The sequence below is a fragment of the Pelobates fuscus genome, chromosome 10 (genome assembly GCF_036172605.1).
Source record: "Pelobates fuscus isolate aPelFus1 chromosome 10, aPelFus1.pri, whole genome shotgun sequence".
Lineage (NCBI taxonomy): Eukaryota > Metazoa > Chordata > Amphibia > Anura > Pelobatidae > Pelobates > Pelobates fuscus.
In genome coordinates this window covers 103,481,212-103,496,310 of record NC_086326.1, presented here as the reverse complement: position 1 = coordinate 103,496,310, position 15,099 = coordinate 103,481,212, and the positions used below count along the sequence as shown (strand labels likewise).

The 15,099-nt window shown below is 44.8% G+C and overlaps 1 protein-coding gene across 1 annotated transcript in view; it reads right to left on the bottom strand.

Annotated features, from left to right (window-relative positions):
• FRMPD2 (FERM and PDZ domain containing 2) overlaps positions 1-15,099 on the bottom strand; it is a 130,754-nt gene that overhangs the window by 10,693 nt on the left and 104,962 nt on the right. The window contains exons 38-40 of the mRNA XM_063433858.1: positions 7,396-7,730; positions 6,944-7,159; positions 5,453-5,515 (exon numbers count right to left, since the gene is read on the bottom strand). Of these exons, the coding sequence (XP_063289928.1) occupies positions 5,453-5,515; positions 6,944-7,159; positions 7,396-7,730 (614 nt within the window). The remainder of the gene's footprint in view (positions 1-5,452; positions 5,516-6,943; positions 7,160-7,395; positions 7,731-15,099) is intronic.

The window sequence follows — 15,099 nt, the reverse complement described above, 5'->3', positions numbered from 1 at the left end:
GGACTTTTGGAGACAGGTAATAACAGCTTTTAGATGCAACGCTTATCACATTGGTTTTACTTAGCTTCCGGCACATAGAATACTGGTTCCCGAGATCTCCTCAGAGGCGTATGAAGAGTGTTTAATCTTTAGTCGTGGATGAGGAGAGGTGAAGGGAACTTTGCAGAGTCTTTCAGTCCGGTCTGGTAGCAGAGGCTTTCACAACGAAGTTGTAGCCGGGTTGTGAGTAAGGAACGTAGTTCAATAATCCAGCCCTGATCAGCTGGTGCAGTCAGATTAAATAGGCAGACCGTGTCATAAAGGGGTGTGGCTAGGCTCCGTGGAACCAGGAAGTAAGAGGATACCATAGTTAAGGCATGACACACACATACATACTCACTGACAGACACACATACACTCTCACTGAACGCCACATATACATTCTCACTGACAAACATACTGTGATAAAGTGAAGGCAGAGAGGCCTTCTAACCCCAGGGGAAGTACGTGTAGTTTTTGTGTTGCACAACACAAAGCTTTGTTTAGTTACGGACCCCTGGGGTGGAGCATTTGGAGAGAAGGGTGGGCCAATGCTCCACTCCACAGTTTAGTCGTTTTCTTGGGAGACAAAGATCCAGGCCAGGGTTTTTTGGACTGTCTCCAACCCACTGCTCAGCTGCAGATAATCAGCTGTAGCAGTGGGAATAAACCACTCCCTGCTAGGCAGGTACAGGGGGATTGCTGGCTTCCTCCCAGGAAGCAGGTAGGAGAGAGAGGCTGTTCTCTCCAGAGAGAGTCAAGGAGACTAGGCACTGGGAGTGCTGGCTTGGAGCACTGGGAGTGCAGAAAGGGAAGCAGTGAAGGCTGGCTTGGAGCACTGGGAGTGCAGAAAGGGAAGCAGTCAAGGCTGGCTTGGAGCACTGGGAGTGCAGAAAGGGAAGCAGTCAAGGCTGGCTTGGAGCACTGGAGTGCTGAGAGCGGACAAATACACTAGGTTGGTGAAACCCACAAATTTTGTTATAGTTTAACCCCTGATAGATAGGGAATCTGATGTGAGTTAGTGCTCAGACGAGCTAGGCTTTTTGTTGTAGGGATTTGTGTTACATCATTGCATTTATGTTTCGTTTGCTGCTGCCTGATGTGTAAATTTACAAATAAAGTTGCCGGGATTATAAGAAAATAAAAGGACTGTGCATGTTTTTGCCCTAGAGGACCGTGCTATCTACTAACAAGGGTCACAATATGGTGGAGAATGCGGGCACTGTAGCACATTAATGGTCTGTGGGTGTGCCAGTCATCTGTTGGTCTGCTTATTGAGGACTTTTATTTTGGCAGACCTGTTAAACAAACAAGTAGCACTGTACCTTTAAGACTGTTACCTGCTTGGTGCTATAATGGAGGACCTGCTGAGGGCTGTGGTACAGGCAACCGCTAAACAACAAGACACCAACCGTTTACTGGCTGCACAGGTTAAGAACCTGAGGCACGCTCAGCAGGAGAATAGAGCTGCCCTTACCGAGGTTTTGCAGATTGCCCCCTGCAGGGAGCGTGGGGACAAGGGACCCCGTAACCAAGCTACTGACATCCTGCATAAGATGACAGAGGCAGTAGAAGAAGTCTTTCGCAAGCTGAAAAGCATGGAGGCAGCAAAGCGTGATATTGAGAAACACACAGAAGAGAGAGAACAGGAATTAGAAGGCAAGAAGGATAAAATTGAGCCTGGAAGTAGTGATAATGTGGAAGAGGGTGAAAAGGCAGCTGGATCATCCAAGGACCAAAAAGCAAAAGAAGAAAAGTTAGTAAAGAGTCCAGCAAAGCTAAAGGAAAAAGTGGAATTGTCGAGAGGCAGTGATGGTGACACTGATATGCGCCAAATTAAGAGAGAGCAGAAGAATCAGAAGGGAGAACAAGACAAACTGATAACTGAAGTTGACAAGTGTTTATTTGAAAATCAAAACATTGTAGCTTCACATGAAAGCCTCAAACTTGCTCTGAATGGCATCACAACAGAAAAAGAGGTCTTGGGAAAAGAGTCAGAAACAAAAATATTTTCACGCTCAGAAGCTGAATCTTGCATGTTTCAAGAGAATGCTGGAAAGACATTAGAAAACAGAAAGGTGCTGATAAATCTTTCCAAGGCAACAAAAGGAGAAAAACCGACTGTGACTGAGGCCAGCAGTGTCAAGCCGGTTTGTGTAATAAAAAGTGAAGCAGAAGCCAGCGTAGCATCTTCGAGATCTATGAACCCAGTGAACTGGAGAGTAGCCACCTTACTGACCAAGACAATGAGTTCCGGACTACCGACCTGCCAGAGAGGTTTCGGCTCCGTTCCATACCTGTTAAACCGCCTGAAGATGATGAGCTTGAAGAAGAAGCTGACTGGGTATATAGAAATGCTTTTGCAACACCAACAATATCTCTACAGGAAAGCACGGACTACCTGGAACGTGGACAAGTTGGAGCCACCTTCAGCAGGAAGGGTCCAAGCACTATACAGAAGATCAGAGAGGCCCTAAATTTCATGAGGAATCAGCATTTTGGGGTCCCCTTTATTGCATTCTACAGAAAAGAATATGTGGAACCAGAACTTAATATTAATGACTTGTGGCTTGTGTGGCAGTGGGATGAAAAGTGGACCCAGCTGAAGATTCTAAAGCAGAGTCTTATCCGCCTTTTCCAGAAGATGCAGGCTTACCAATATGACCAAATATCTGCAGACCCTGACAAGCCTTTAGCTGATATAAAAAGGCTAATTACACGCCAAGCCTTTGTAAAGTTTGTGCTTGAAAGTTACTCCGACGTTGAGAGATTATCAAATCAGAAGCTGCGGTTGTGGAAGCAGATGATGATGATTGAGAGGAACTTGGCTGCTAAGGAGCCACACCGTATTGATCTTCAGCCTAGATCCGCTAACAACCATATTAGCGGGGAAACTGGAAAGAAAGGACAAAACCTGATACTGAGCCTGGGACAATATAAATATGATGGTAGAGTGTACCCAAAAGTCCTATTATGGCTACGAGACCAGACTGAGAAAAAGCTCAGATGCTTCAACTGCCACCTGCAAGGACATATTACATATAACAGTCCTGAGAGTGAAGAGACAATACAATGTGACATAGTATTAAGGGCTCTGCATAGGATTGTATTGACCTGCTTAAAGATGTGTATGGCGACTGGTGGTGGTGTTACAGCACAGTTAAAAGTGGTGATGGTGGAAGGGAATTGTGCACAAGCACTAATTGATTCAGGGAGCGAGGCTACTTTGAAAAGTGTTCTGCTTCAGCCAGGGAAATGTGATATAAGACAAATGTTTAATATTGTGTGTACACATGGTGACACCCGCACATACCCCAAGGCAGAGGTTGAGTTTGTCACTGAGGTTGTAAATGTTAAATGCCCTGTAGTACATGTAGCTCAAACGCAAGAGCGTATAAGTAAGGCCAGGTATCTGAGTACCTTGGACCTGGTCATAAGGTATTGGCAGGTTCCCCTGACAGAGACAGCAAAGAGAAGGACAGCGTTTTCTACTCCCAAGGGGTTATGGCAACATAAAGTACTGCCATTCAGGTTGCATAGTGCACCAGCCCCCTTTCCGCATATGAATAGGATACTTTGGCCCCACAGAGAGAATGCAGTTGCCTACCTTGGTGATGTGGCGATTCACAGGGTGGACTTGGAAGCACACCTGATGAAGGTCCAGTTAGTTGTGCATAATGTAAGGGCTGCCGGTTTGACCGCTAACAAGTGTTATCTAGGATTTGAGGAAGCTAACTATTTGGGTTATCCACTTGGGTGGAGGTTCCTTAAACTACAAGGGAGCAAGGTAGCAGCCATCTACAATAGGCCACTTCCTGTAACTGAGGAGCAAGTCAGGGCTGGTACAGCCCTAGGTGACATGAATGTTCACGGTTTGTGTTCTAAGGCCGCTCGACCCGACGGGTCTGAGCTGGGGAGGAGGATATGTGATAAAGTGAAGGCAGAGAGGCCTTCTAACCCCAGGGGAAGTACGTGTAGTTTTTGTGTTGCACAACACAAAGCTTTGTTTAGTTATGGGCCCCTGGGGTGGAGCATTTGGAGAGAAGGGCAATGCTCCACTCCACAGTTTAGTGGTTTTCTTGGGAGACAAAGATCCAGGCCAGGGGTTTTTGGACTGTCTCCAACCCACTGCTCAGCTGCAGATAATCCGCTGTAGCAGTGGGAATAAACCACTCCCTGCTAGGCAGGTACAGGGGGATTGCTGGCTTCCTCCCAGGAAGCAGGTAGGAGAGAGAGGCTGTTCTCTCCAGAGAGAGTCAAGGAGACTAGGCACTGGGAGTGCTGGCTTGGAGCACTGGGAGTGCAGAAAGGGAAGCAGTGAAGGCTGGCTTGGAGCACTGGGAGTGCAGAAAGGGAAGCAGTCAAGGCTGGCTTGGAGCACTGGGAGTGCAGAAAGGGAAGCAATCAAGGCTGGCTTGGAGCACTGGAGTGCTGAGAGCGGACAAATACACTAGGTTGGTGAAACCCACAAATTTTGTTATAGTTTAACCCCTGATAGATAGGGAATCTGATGTGAGTTAGTGCTCAGACGAGCTAGGCTTTTTGTTGTAGGGATTTGTGTTACATCATTGCATTTATGTTTCGTTTGCTGCTGCCTGATGTGTAAATTTACAAATAAAGTTGCCGGGATTATAAGAAAATAAAAGGACTGTGCATGTTTTTGCCCTAGAGGACCGTGCTATCTACTAACAAGGGTCACAATACATACACTCTCACTGACAAACACATACATATACTCTTCCTGGCAAACACACACATACACTCTTACCGACAAACACACATTTGTCCCCCTATGTCCCTGGGGTCCAGTGGGGCTGCTGAGCGTGCGGGCGGTCAGCGAAAGTGGCGAGGGAGCAGTGATCTCTCTGTTCAGCTCCCTTGTACGCCTCTCAGTGTTGCAGGGGCTGGAGTGACGTCATATTCCTGCTCCGGCAGTACTGCGGGGCACGCAAGGGAGCTGAGCAGAGAGATCACTGCTCCCTCGCCGTCCGCCTCCTACATCAGGTAATGCCAACAGCGGGGGGGGGGGGGGTCCTGAGGTGGCCAGCCGGCCAGCTCATGGGCCCCCCAGGACAAGAGACTGGCAATGTATTTGCCAGGGCATTTGGGGGGTGACTTTTTCCCGTCCCCTGAAAGTGCCGCCCAAGGCAAATACCCTGTCAGCCCTGCGCTAAATACAGTGCTGTCATATATTACGTTTTGAAATCCTCCAATACAAAGGCAGTGCAGAAATATTGGAAAGAATAGTGCAAAGGCAGAAAAACAAGTAATAGCAGTTTAGTGCAGGGACTGCAGAGCTTACAGTCACAATATATCACAGAGGCCACTAATCTTAAAAACGCAGTCTTACTATAATGGTAACATCATTTACATAAATACAGTCTGCTGTGGGGGGTAATAGTGGAAATGCAGGTAAAGCTGGCTGATCTCATACCTTGTTCTGTATCATCCCATGTCTTTGCTGCCTCATGAGCCTTACAATATCCCGTATCTGAAACTAATCACCAAACACACAATTAGAACCAAATAACATTTGAGCTATTAAATCTCAATTATGAATTTGCATTATCAAAGAGATATTAGTAGGACTATTGTACATGTAGAAGAGTAGACACATAGAAAGAACGCAAAGAAATAGGTTCAGGCTACACAATGCTTTCTAAATACAGGCTGGCCAACAGGAAAAAGCAACATTTTCATGTGTCCAGAGCTCAGATTCAAATGTACGGAATAGATAAACTGTATTACTATTTCACCCATGCTACAATTAATCTTAAGGAACCTGGCATTTGCAGGAAAAAAAAAGTCTGTTTACATTAAATCATAAATTTAAAATGACCAATTATTAGTTAATAGTGTTAACCGTCTTCTTATGAGATCAAATTTTCTTTTACATTTATGTTAAAGATTTACCATATAACTTTATTATCCGGTTCAGACAAAGCTAGAGCAAACATTGCAAATGAAGAGGCAAATTGTAAACATTGTTTCATTTCTCTCCCCCTCCTTTGTCTATGCTGACTGCCAAGTGCAAAGGATTTATAGTATATCATTTATAGTAATGATTAACATGGTACTAAAATAGACGCACCCGGTTGCAGGATAAAGTTGTGTGTTTCTACATTTAATTTTATTTTTCACACCTCACAAATATACATTTGTTAAAGGAACTGTATGGACAGCAGACAAGAGAACTGCAAGTGTTGCAAGCTGTTATAAGCTGTTATAAGATACACTCACAAAGTACATAATTAAATGCATGCGCGTTTTGATATTTTTTTTGTATATCTACTAAACAGTGTTTTTTTTCTCTCTCTAAACACAGGTAACTTGCACTGAAGGTCTTTTTTTATTAATTTTCCATGATCAAACAGACTACACTGTTGAAGCATCACTTGCGTATAACTGAATGAATCCTCTAGGCTTTGCTTACAATGTGCTTCTCAGATCTCATGTGAAGTGCACGTGCACAGAGTGTGCCTTTTAAATCTTCCAGGTGTGATTGTTACACAGATGAATTAGACAATACACCCTTTGCTGATTTACATTCAAGTCAATCACAGGCAAACTCTGCGACAAGTACAATAATAGTAGGAGTTTAAGTTAATTTTGATTGGCTGCAAAACATTGGCCTGAGCCTTGGAAACTTCAGGCTGTTAGTAATAGCAATAAATTGGGACTGATTTTTAAAAACTACTTTGGAAACAAGCCCTATTATATTTTGTGTTTGATTATACCTGGAATTAGTACAGTCTTGTTTGTCATTGACAGCTGTGAACTCACTCTTGGAAGCTTGGGCGACATTGGCAAATGTCTTTTACTTTACACTGATCAATTGCCTAAATATCTGTTTTGTTAAATTAGAGTAATATGAATCTATTTGAAATATAATTTTAAGCATGAAATGTTTTGAAAATGTTCTCACCAGTATTCCTTGTTCCAGGTGGGCCACCATAACATGCATGCAGATTAAAACAGCAGTCCTGCCTATTCCAGCACTGCAATGGGCGACAATAGGTTTTCCATCATGAATCTGCCGAAGGTACCAAACAAATTGCAGCAAAGATTGAGAAGACTCAGGAATTCTATGATCTGGCCATCTGATGAACTGGAGGTGTGTGACCTTTCGGCTTTCTCCTGTCTAAAACAAGAATATTAAGATGCAAACCACAGTTGAAGTTATTGCCATGCACTAGTTTATTCAAGGGTATTAAGTAGACCTTTCTGGGTCTTTGCCTAAGCAAAGAATTTTGAAGACGGTGCAACATTAGAGTTAGAGGACAGACAATGTCATAAAAAAAATGAGCATGGTTGAGTGATACCAGATTTTCATATGTGGGTGCCCTTTATTATCCTATTCTATTCTATTGCACTTACTCCTCTATGCATGATAGTCATATATCTAGTGATGAAATGTTGTCGTATTTCGAGATTTTCAAGCCTCAGGGATAGATGGTCTGTTTCCAAAACTACATGGACTTCTTCTGGCCAATACTTGTTGCATTTCTCCTTGCCGTTCTCTCTCTCTTGAGTCATCATTACTATCACATGACAGGAATTCTCCCAAACCATCTGCCAGAAAGAGTGAATAGTGTTTGGGAGTGGACCCTGTGTGCAGATGTAGCACAGTTTCTCTTGACCTACAGGGACCACAATGTGACTTGCATTGATGTACTCCTCACTTTCTCCAAGTCGCACTCGAGTTTTATCATCTTTAAGAGAGAAATCCAGAGTCACATTTAAACAGCAAGGAAACTGTTTGCTATTACACCCTTTTTTAAACTTGCAATATAGAACACATCATATGATCATGGTTATATTTAAGTCATAAAAGGAATACCGGTAACTTGGAATATTTGTCTTTCTGTTTGTTTTACAGATCTATCGTGCTGCTTAAAGTGAACACAAAAATTGGTACTATATCCCAGAGTGAGGATTGTTCTGCTCAGTGCGTTTTACTTTTAGCTTTTGAAAAGCTTAATTAATTGTAAGTGGAATATTATATGATTATATTAATGATGTTTTGAAGACATAAGTCACCAAATAAATTTATTTTTCAGGGTTTCTTTTATTTCTTATTATATTACACCATGACTTTTAAGCAACCCTAAGCGCATTGGAACTACTAAGTCATTATACTAGAGCTTGATGCAGCTCTTATAAACGTGAGTGTACATATATTGTAAATTCAGTTAATAATATTAATTACAGTGGTGCACTATGTTTTGTTTCCTAATTTTCTGTTTTAGCAAAAGCTTGCACTTATTTAGAATATTAGTTATTATGTTTGGATGAAATAATAATCACTTTTTATCAGGATAATAATGCACCAGTCCCACTCTGTTGTATTTCTGCACCTCAGTAGCCTCCCGCGATATAATTACATCCGTTATCCTAAATAAGGTTAATGAAGCCCATAACTTCAATGCAAAAAAACTAAATATCTATAAGGAAAGGCCGGAAATAGGAGCTCCAGTCATGATTGTACCTTTATTACCAAAGTTAAAACTACATAAATTGAACTCACCAAGTAGAAATGCCAAAATAATCATTTAATGTAAAAATAAAGCAATTTCTTTGAGAATGCATTTTATTTCTTTTACAACACAAACAAGATACTGGGAATGTGATGAGGACACATTTTGCTCCCTCATCCGCCAACCTTACCATGGGCTGGTGGGAAAATATGTATATATGGGCCCCATGTGAGTTACACAAAATCATTTTATTTTATAAAAATTTATAGATATTTTAATTGTGTGGAAAGGCACTAAGTATAGTTGGTTAAGTTTGCTAATACTAATAAAATAGAACTCAGTTTTATATATGAATATAAAACTTTATATATATATATATATATATATATATATATATATAAGTTCTAGTTACATTTTTGGACCTGTATATATTTAAGGATCGCATGTTCATTTTGCAAACTTAATATCTGAGTAAACAAGTGGATAGGAATGGCTAATTGGAAGCTAGGAGTAATCATCATAAAAGAGTGACTAACAATATTCCAAAAAGCCAATACGCAAGAACAAAAAGGAACCGTAGTGGACTAGAAGATATGGAAAGTGAAGTTACAATCCCCACAGATTAATTTTTAGAAAAAATATTATGACCCACAATTATCAGATAATACATTGATAGAAATAAGAAATATCAGTAGACAATCACTTTTTTGGGGAAGAAAAAAAAAGGATACCAATTTTGACATGGAGCAAACCATATCAAGAAAATTATGTATACACATTGGAGTGTACTACAGCAGGATAAGTTCCTGAAAGAAGTGATTGGATACAAAGCAAGAGTGGCATATATAGACAAAACACCACAATCAAAAATGTTTTAGCCCATAGCAAACTTAGAAGTTTTAATGTTATAAACAGACAAAATATTTTTAATGTGAAAGGTATATATCCACGTGGAAGGCAAGAATGTCAAATGTGTGAGCATGTGTCTAGGAGGATTAATGAAACGTATAGAATTGGAGGAAGTATACACGATAAGGAACATACTATGAATAGCTTTGTTCATTATAATAGTACATGTGTAGTGTATCTTTTAGAATGACCTTGTGGCATTCAATATTTAGGTTGCACTTGTAGATCACTAAAGGTCCAGGATAGCTTTTTGGAACATTGTAGGGGTATATATATCTACATGAAGTTCAAGTTCATTTTTTAAAATGTCAGTATAGTAAAGTAAAGGGACTTACAGTAAAAGGCATTGAAAAAAAACCCTCTTCAAACAGTGGAGGAGATAAATTGCTTAAACACAGGCAGAGAAAATCATATTGGATTTACCAATCCGATACTTTACAAGAGAGTGATTTAAATAAACATTTGGATTTAGCAGCATTTACCACTTGAATTAAGTTTATGCACAGACTGTTTTATCCGTTGCTTATGTTTCTATTTTTATTTTATTTATTTATATATATGTATTTTTTTCTGTAATTAGCCCTCATATAATTATGACTCTATACACAAGTTGTTTATACGTACTTAACAAGGGGTAGTCTGCCAACTCACAGGGCCCTTGAGCAATGGGGGATCAGGGGCCAGGGCTGGACTGGGAATGAAAAGCAGCCCTGGAAAAAAATTCCAGCCCCATAATGCATCGCGCCAGCATAGTGTGCAGATATGGAAGCGGGAAAAAAAACCTTAAAACTAAAAACGATCACTCAAACATGAAAGAAAGCACTTATAGGGTTTCAAAATAAAGCAGAGCAGATTTATTGTAAGCAGACGTGCATTTGCATGTAATCCATGTTTCAGTCCAACTACCTTGATATATTAAGAAATGTTTGGTCATTTGGATTGAAATTTTTAATGCATGCTATTGCACAGCAGTAAAAATAATGATGTTATCTTGCTCATTTTAAAGTAACAAGAGTGTGCTCTTCACTTTGGCCAACAACGGGATGATCTCCCATAGGAAAGCATTGGGAGGCTATTGCGTATGTGTGGCAACACGCTGCGCTTCACCGCACCAATCAGCATCTCCTCATAGAGATATATTGCATCAATGCATCTTTACGAGGAGCGTTCAGGACCTCCATGCAGAGAGTGTTGATGCTCAACATAGGTGCTGCACACTGTGCAGCACTGGACTAGAAAGCATCTCTAGTGGTCGTCTGAGTGACTGTCACTAGAGATGTGCCTAGGCAGCAATGTAAACACTGCCTTTTCTATGAAAAGGTAGCATTTACAGTGCTCAGCCTACAGGGACAGGCTATAGACACCAGAACCACTACAATAAACTGTAGTAGTTCTGGTGACTATATTGTCCCTTTAATATCTTGTCTTTCTCTCACCACCCGACTTTGAGTTACAGGGAGAGCAGGAGACACAAGGGAAGTTTGTTTGTCTTTGTCCCCCAATACCCTTTCACGTGTCTCTCAGTCCCAGTCCCTTTGTCTCTTTCCCAGGCCCCAGCACCCAGGGCCGGATTAACATAGGGGCTGATGGAGCTGCAGCTCCAGGCCCAGGCCCATGGAATAGGCCCATTTAAAAAAAAAAAAGTTTTTTTTTTTTTTTACACATTACTCTTAGGTTTGCCACCTCACTGGTATTTTACTGGCACAGCCGGTATTTGAGGCTGCCTGGCCGTGCCAGTATTGCAGTAATACCGGCTATACAAATGCAGGTATTTTTCTCAGAATAAATGGAGATTACTCTGCAATACCAGTACCGGCCAGTAGGGGTCACTGTGTGTGGAGAGAGGCATGGATAGGAAGTTACAGCATATCTCTTCCTCTCTCTACTACTCACTGATCCGTGGGGGAGCAGCTACACAGCACAGAGTCCAGACAGCAGCTCTACAGCTCAGGTAAGTGAGGGATGGGGGGAAAGGCAGCAGGGACACATGGGGACACTGATACACTAGGGGACACATGGGGACACTGAGACACTAGGGGACACTGAGACACTAGGGGACACAGACACTAGGGGACACTGAGACACATGGGGACGCTGTGAGACATAGGGACATTGGGAGGCACTGAGACATTGGAACACGGAGACTCTATGTCCCCATTTCTCCCAGTGTCCCCATGTCCCCCATCCAGTGTTGCTAGTGTCCCCATGTCTCACAGTGTCCCCAAGTGTCTGGCTCCCAGCCAGTGTCCCCTAGTCTCCCAGTGTTTGTGTTCCCATGTCTGTGTCCCTGGTGTCTTAGTGTCCCCAAATGTTTCAGTGTCCCCATGTCTCCCGGTGTCTGTGTTCTTAGTGTCTCAGTGTGCCTAGTGTCCCCATGTCTCCCAGTGTCCCTATATGTCCCAGTGTCCCCATGTCTATGTCCACGACTGTCCCCATGTCTCCCAGTATCCCCAAGAGTCTGTCTCCCAGCCAATGTCCCCAGTGTCCCCTAGTCTCCCAGTGTCTGTGTTCCCATGTCTCAGTGTCCCTAGTGTCTCAGTGTCCCTAGTGTCTCAGTGTCCCCATTTCTCCCAGTTTCCCTAAATGTCTCAGTGTCCCCATGTCTCCCAGTGTCCCCATGTCTTTGTGTCCCTGGGTCTTTTAGTGTCCCCATGTCTCTTAGTGTCCCCATGTCTCACTGTGTCCCCATGTCTCACTGTGTCCCCAGTATCCTAGTGACACGGGGACACACTGAGACATGGGGAAACTGGGAGACTAGGGGTCTGGGTGACATGGGGACACTGACACTGTGATACATAGGGACACTGAGACACTGGGTGACTTGCGAGACTGAGACACTGGGAGCAATTCATCTATACAGCAGAATCAAACTGTGAGTAGTTTGTTGGTGATTTTACAGAATTTTCTCTGATGTCACTCCTTGTGATTATACAAATGATTAAGGCTGGTATTTATTTTCAAAAAAGGTGGCAACCCTAACTACTCTTCACATACTCTTGCTTAAAGGAGCACTATAGGGTCAGGAACACAATCATGTATTTCTGACCCTATTATGTTAAAACAACCACCCTGGCCCCTTCTTGACTCCTTAAATATAGTAAAATATGCTGCTGGATCTGCCTCTGAACTGACTGTCTGCTGACATCATCAGAAGTGGTGGTCTGAGCAAATTACAATACTTCCCCATAGGATTGGCTGATACTGTCAACTAGGCAGATCAGGGGCAGCGCCAGCACAAGTCCAACATAGCCCTGGCCAATCAGCATCTCCTCATAGAGATGCATTGAATCAATGCATCTCTATGAGGGAAGTTCAGTGTCTGCATGCAGAGGGTGGAGACACTGAATGGCAGTGCTGCACACTAGGCAGTACTGCCACATGAAGCACCTCTAGCAGCCATCTAAGGAGTAGCCAGTGGAGTTATTTTCTCTGAAAAGACAGTGTTTATTGCAAAGGGCCTGAATGGAATGATTCTACTTACCAGAACAAATACAATAAGTGGTAGTTGTTCTGTTGACTATAGTGTCCCTTTAAGTTTGGAAGCTTAAGAGGGATGTATGGGAACAAAACTTGTGTGGACCGGCTGACAATAAAATTAGTTTAGGTAATGCAGACGTTGGTCTCTCTAACACTGTGGCATGTCCCCTTTCTTTTACACTTACTACATACACCTTTTCTCTGTCCCAGACTATATACCAGCTACTTCTGCCTGCTAGTAAGAAGGTAAGGAGACAAGTGGACCAGCGAGTGCTAGGGGACAGTCCTTAGAAAGCATGGAGTGAGCGCATCATTAGACACATTTATGTCAAGCTCAGGGTGCTGCCTGCATAGTATGCCCTTAGTTGGACAGCCTGCATTATTGGCGGGCAGCCTGACATGCAGGGGCGGGCTGGGCCGGGGGGCAGGGAGGCAATTGCCCCCCAGGCCGCCCGAAATTCTTTTAGGACCGGCCGCGGCGGGCCGGCCCTTTAAATGCTGCAGCCGCCGAGCGCTCTGTAAAGAGCGCTCAGACGGCTGCAGCAGCTTTTCCCTCCCTCCCCTCCCCTGTAGGTGGCCGAGCTGCACTCCGGTCCGCGGTCCCGGCCGGAGTGATGGGAAGGTGCACACTGAGTGTGCACTTCCTGTCAGTCCGGCCGGGTACAGGAAACAGAAACTCCTGTTCCGCGCGGAACAGGAGTTTCTGTTTCCTGTACCCGGCCGGACTGACAGGAAGGTGCACACTGAGCACCTTCCTATCACTCCGGCCGGGACCGCGGACCGGAGTGCAGCTCGGCCACCTACAGGGGAGGGGGTAAGAAGAAGGGGGGGGGGGGGAGAGAGAGTAAAAAGAGGGGAGGTGGGGAGAGTAAGAAGAGGGGAGGGAGGGGGGGGGGAGAGTAAGAAGAGGGGGGGGAGAGTATGAAGAGGGGAGGGAGGGAGGGGGGGAGAGTATGAAGAGGGGAGGGAGGGGGGGAGAGTAAGAAGAGGGGAGGGAGGGGGGGAGAGTAAGAAGAGGGGAGGGAGGGGGGGAGAGTAAGAAGAGGGGAGGGAGGGGGGGAGAGTAAGAAGAGGGGAGGGAGGGGGGGAGAGTAAGAAGAGGGGAGGGAGGGGGGAGAGTAAGAAGAGGGGAGGGAGGGAGGGGGGAGAGTAAGAAGAGGGGAGGGAGGGAGGGGGGGAGAGTAAGAAGAGGGGAGGGAGGGGGGAGAGTAAGAAGAGGGGAGGGAGGGGGGAGAGTAAGAAGAGGGGAGGGAGGGGGGAGAGTAAGAAGAGGGGAGGGAGGGGGGAGAGTAAGAAGAGGGGAGGGAGGGGGGGAGAGTAAGAAGAGGGGAGGGAGGGGGGGAGAGTAAGAAGAGGGGAGGGAGGGGGGAGAGTAAGAAGAGGGGAGGGGGGGGAGAGTAAGAAGAGGGGAGGGGGGGAGAGTAAGAAGAGGGGAGGGGGGGGAGAGTAAGAAGAGGGGAGGGAGGGGGGGAGAGTAAGAAGAGGGGAGGGAGGGGGGGAGAGTAAGAAGAGGGGAGGGAGGGGGGAGAGTAAGAAGAGGGGAGGGAGGGGGGGAGAGTAAGAAGAGGGGAGGGAGGGGGGGAGAGTAAGAAGAGGGGAGGGGAAGGAGGGGGGGAGAGTAAGAAGAAGGGGGTAGTAAGAAGAGGGGGGGGAGTAAGAAGAGGGGAGGGGGAGTAAGAAGAGGGGAGGGGGGAGTAAGAGGGGCGGGGGGAGTAAGAAGAGGGAAGAGAGGGAGTAAGAAGAGGGAAGAGAGGGAGTAAGAAGAGGGGAGGGGGGATAATAAGAGGGGGGAGTAAGAAGAAGGGGAGATAAGAAAAAGAGGGGGGTAAGAAGAAGAAGGGGGGAGTAAGAACAAGAGTGGGGAGTAATTAGAAGAGGGGGTAAGAAGAAGAAGGGGGAGTAAGAAGAAGAGGGGGGAGTAAGAAGAAGAGGGGGGAGTAAAAAGAAGAAGGGGGGTAAGAAGAAGAAGGGGGGGTAAGAAGAAGAAGGGAGTAATAAGAAGAAGGGGGTAAGAAGAACAAGGGGGGGAGTAAGAAGAACACAGGGAGGAGGGATGGTAAGAAGAACACAGGGGGGGTGAGAACACACAGAGGGAGGAGTGAGAAGAACACAGGGAGGGTGGAGGGGGGATGAGAAGAGCACAGGGAGGGTGGGTGAGTGTGAGAAGAGACCGCTAGGGGAGGGTGGGGGAGAGGAGAGACCACTAAGGGGCAGGGGA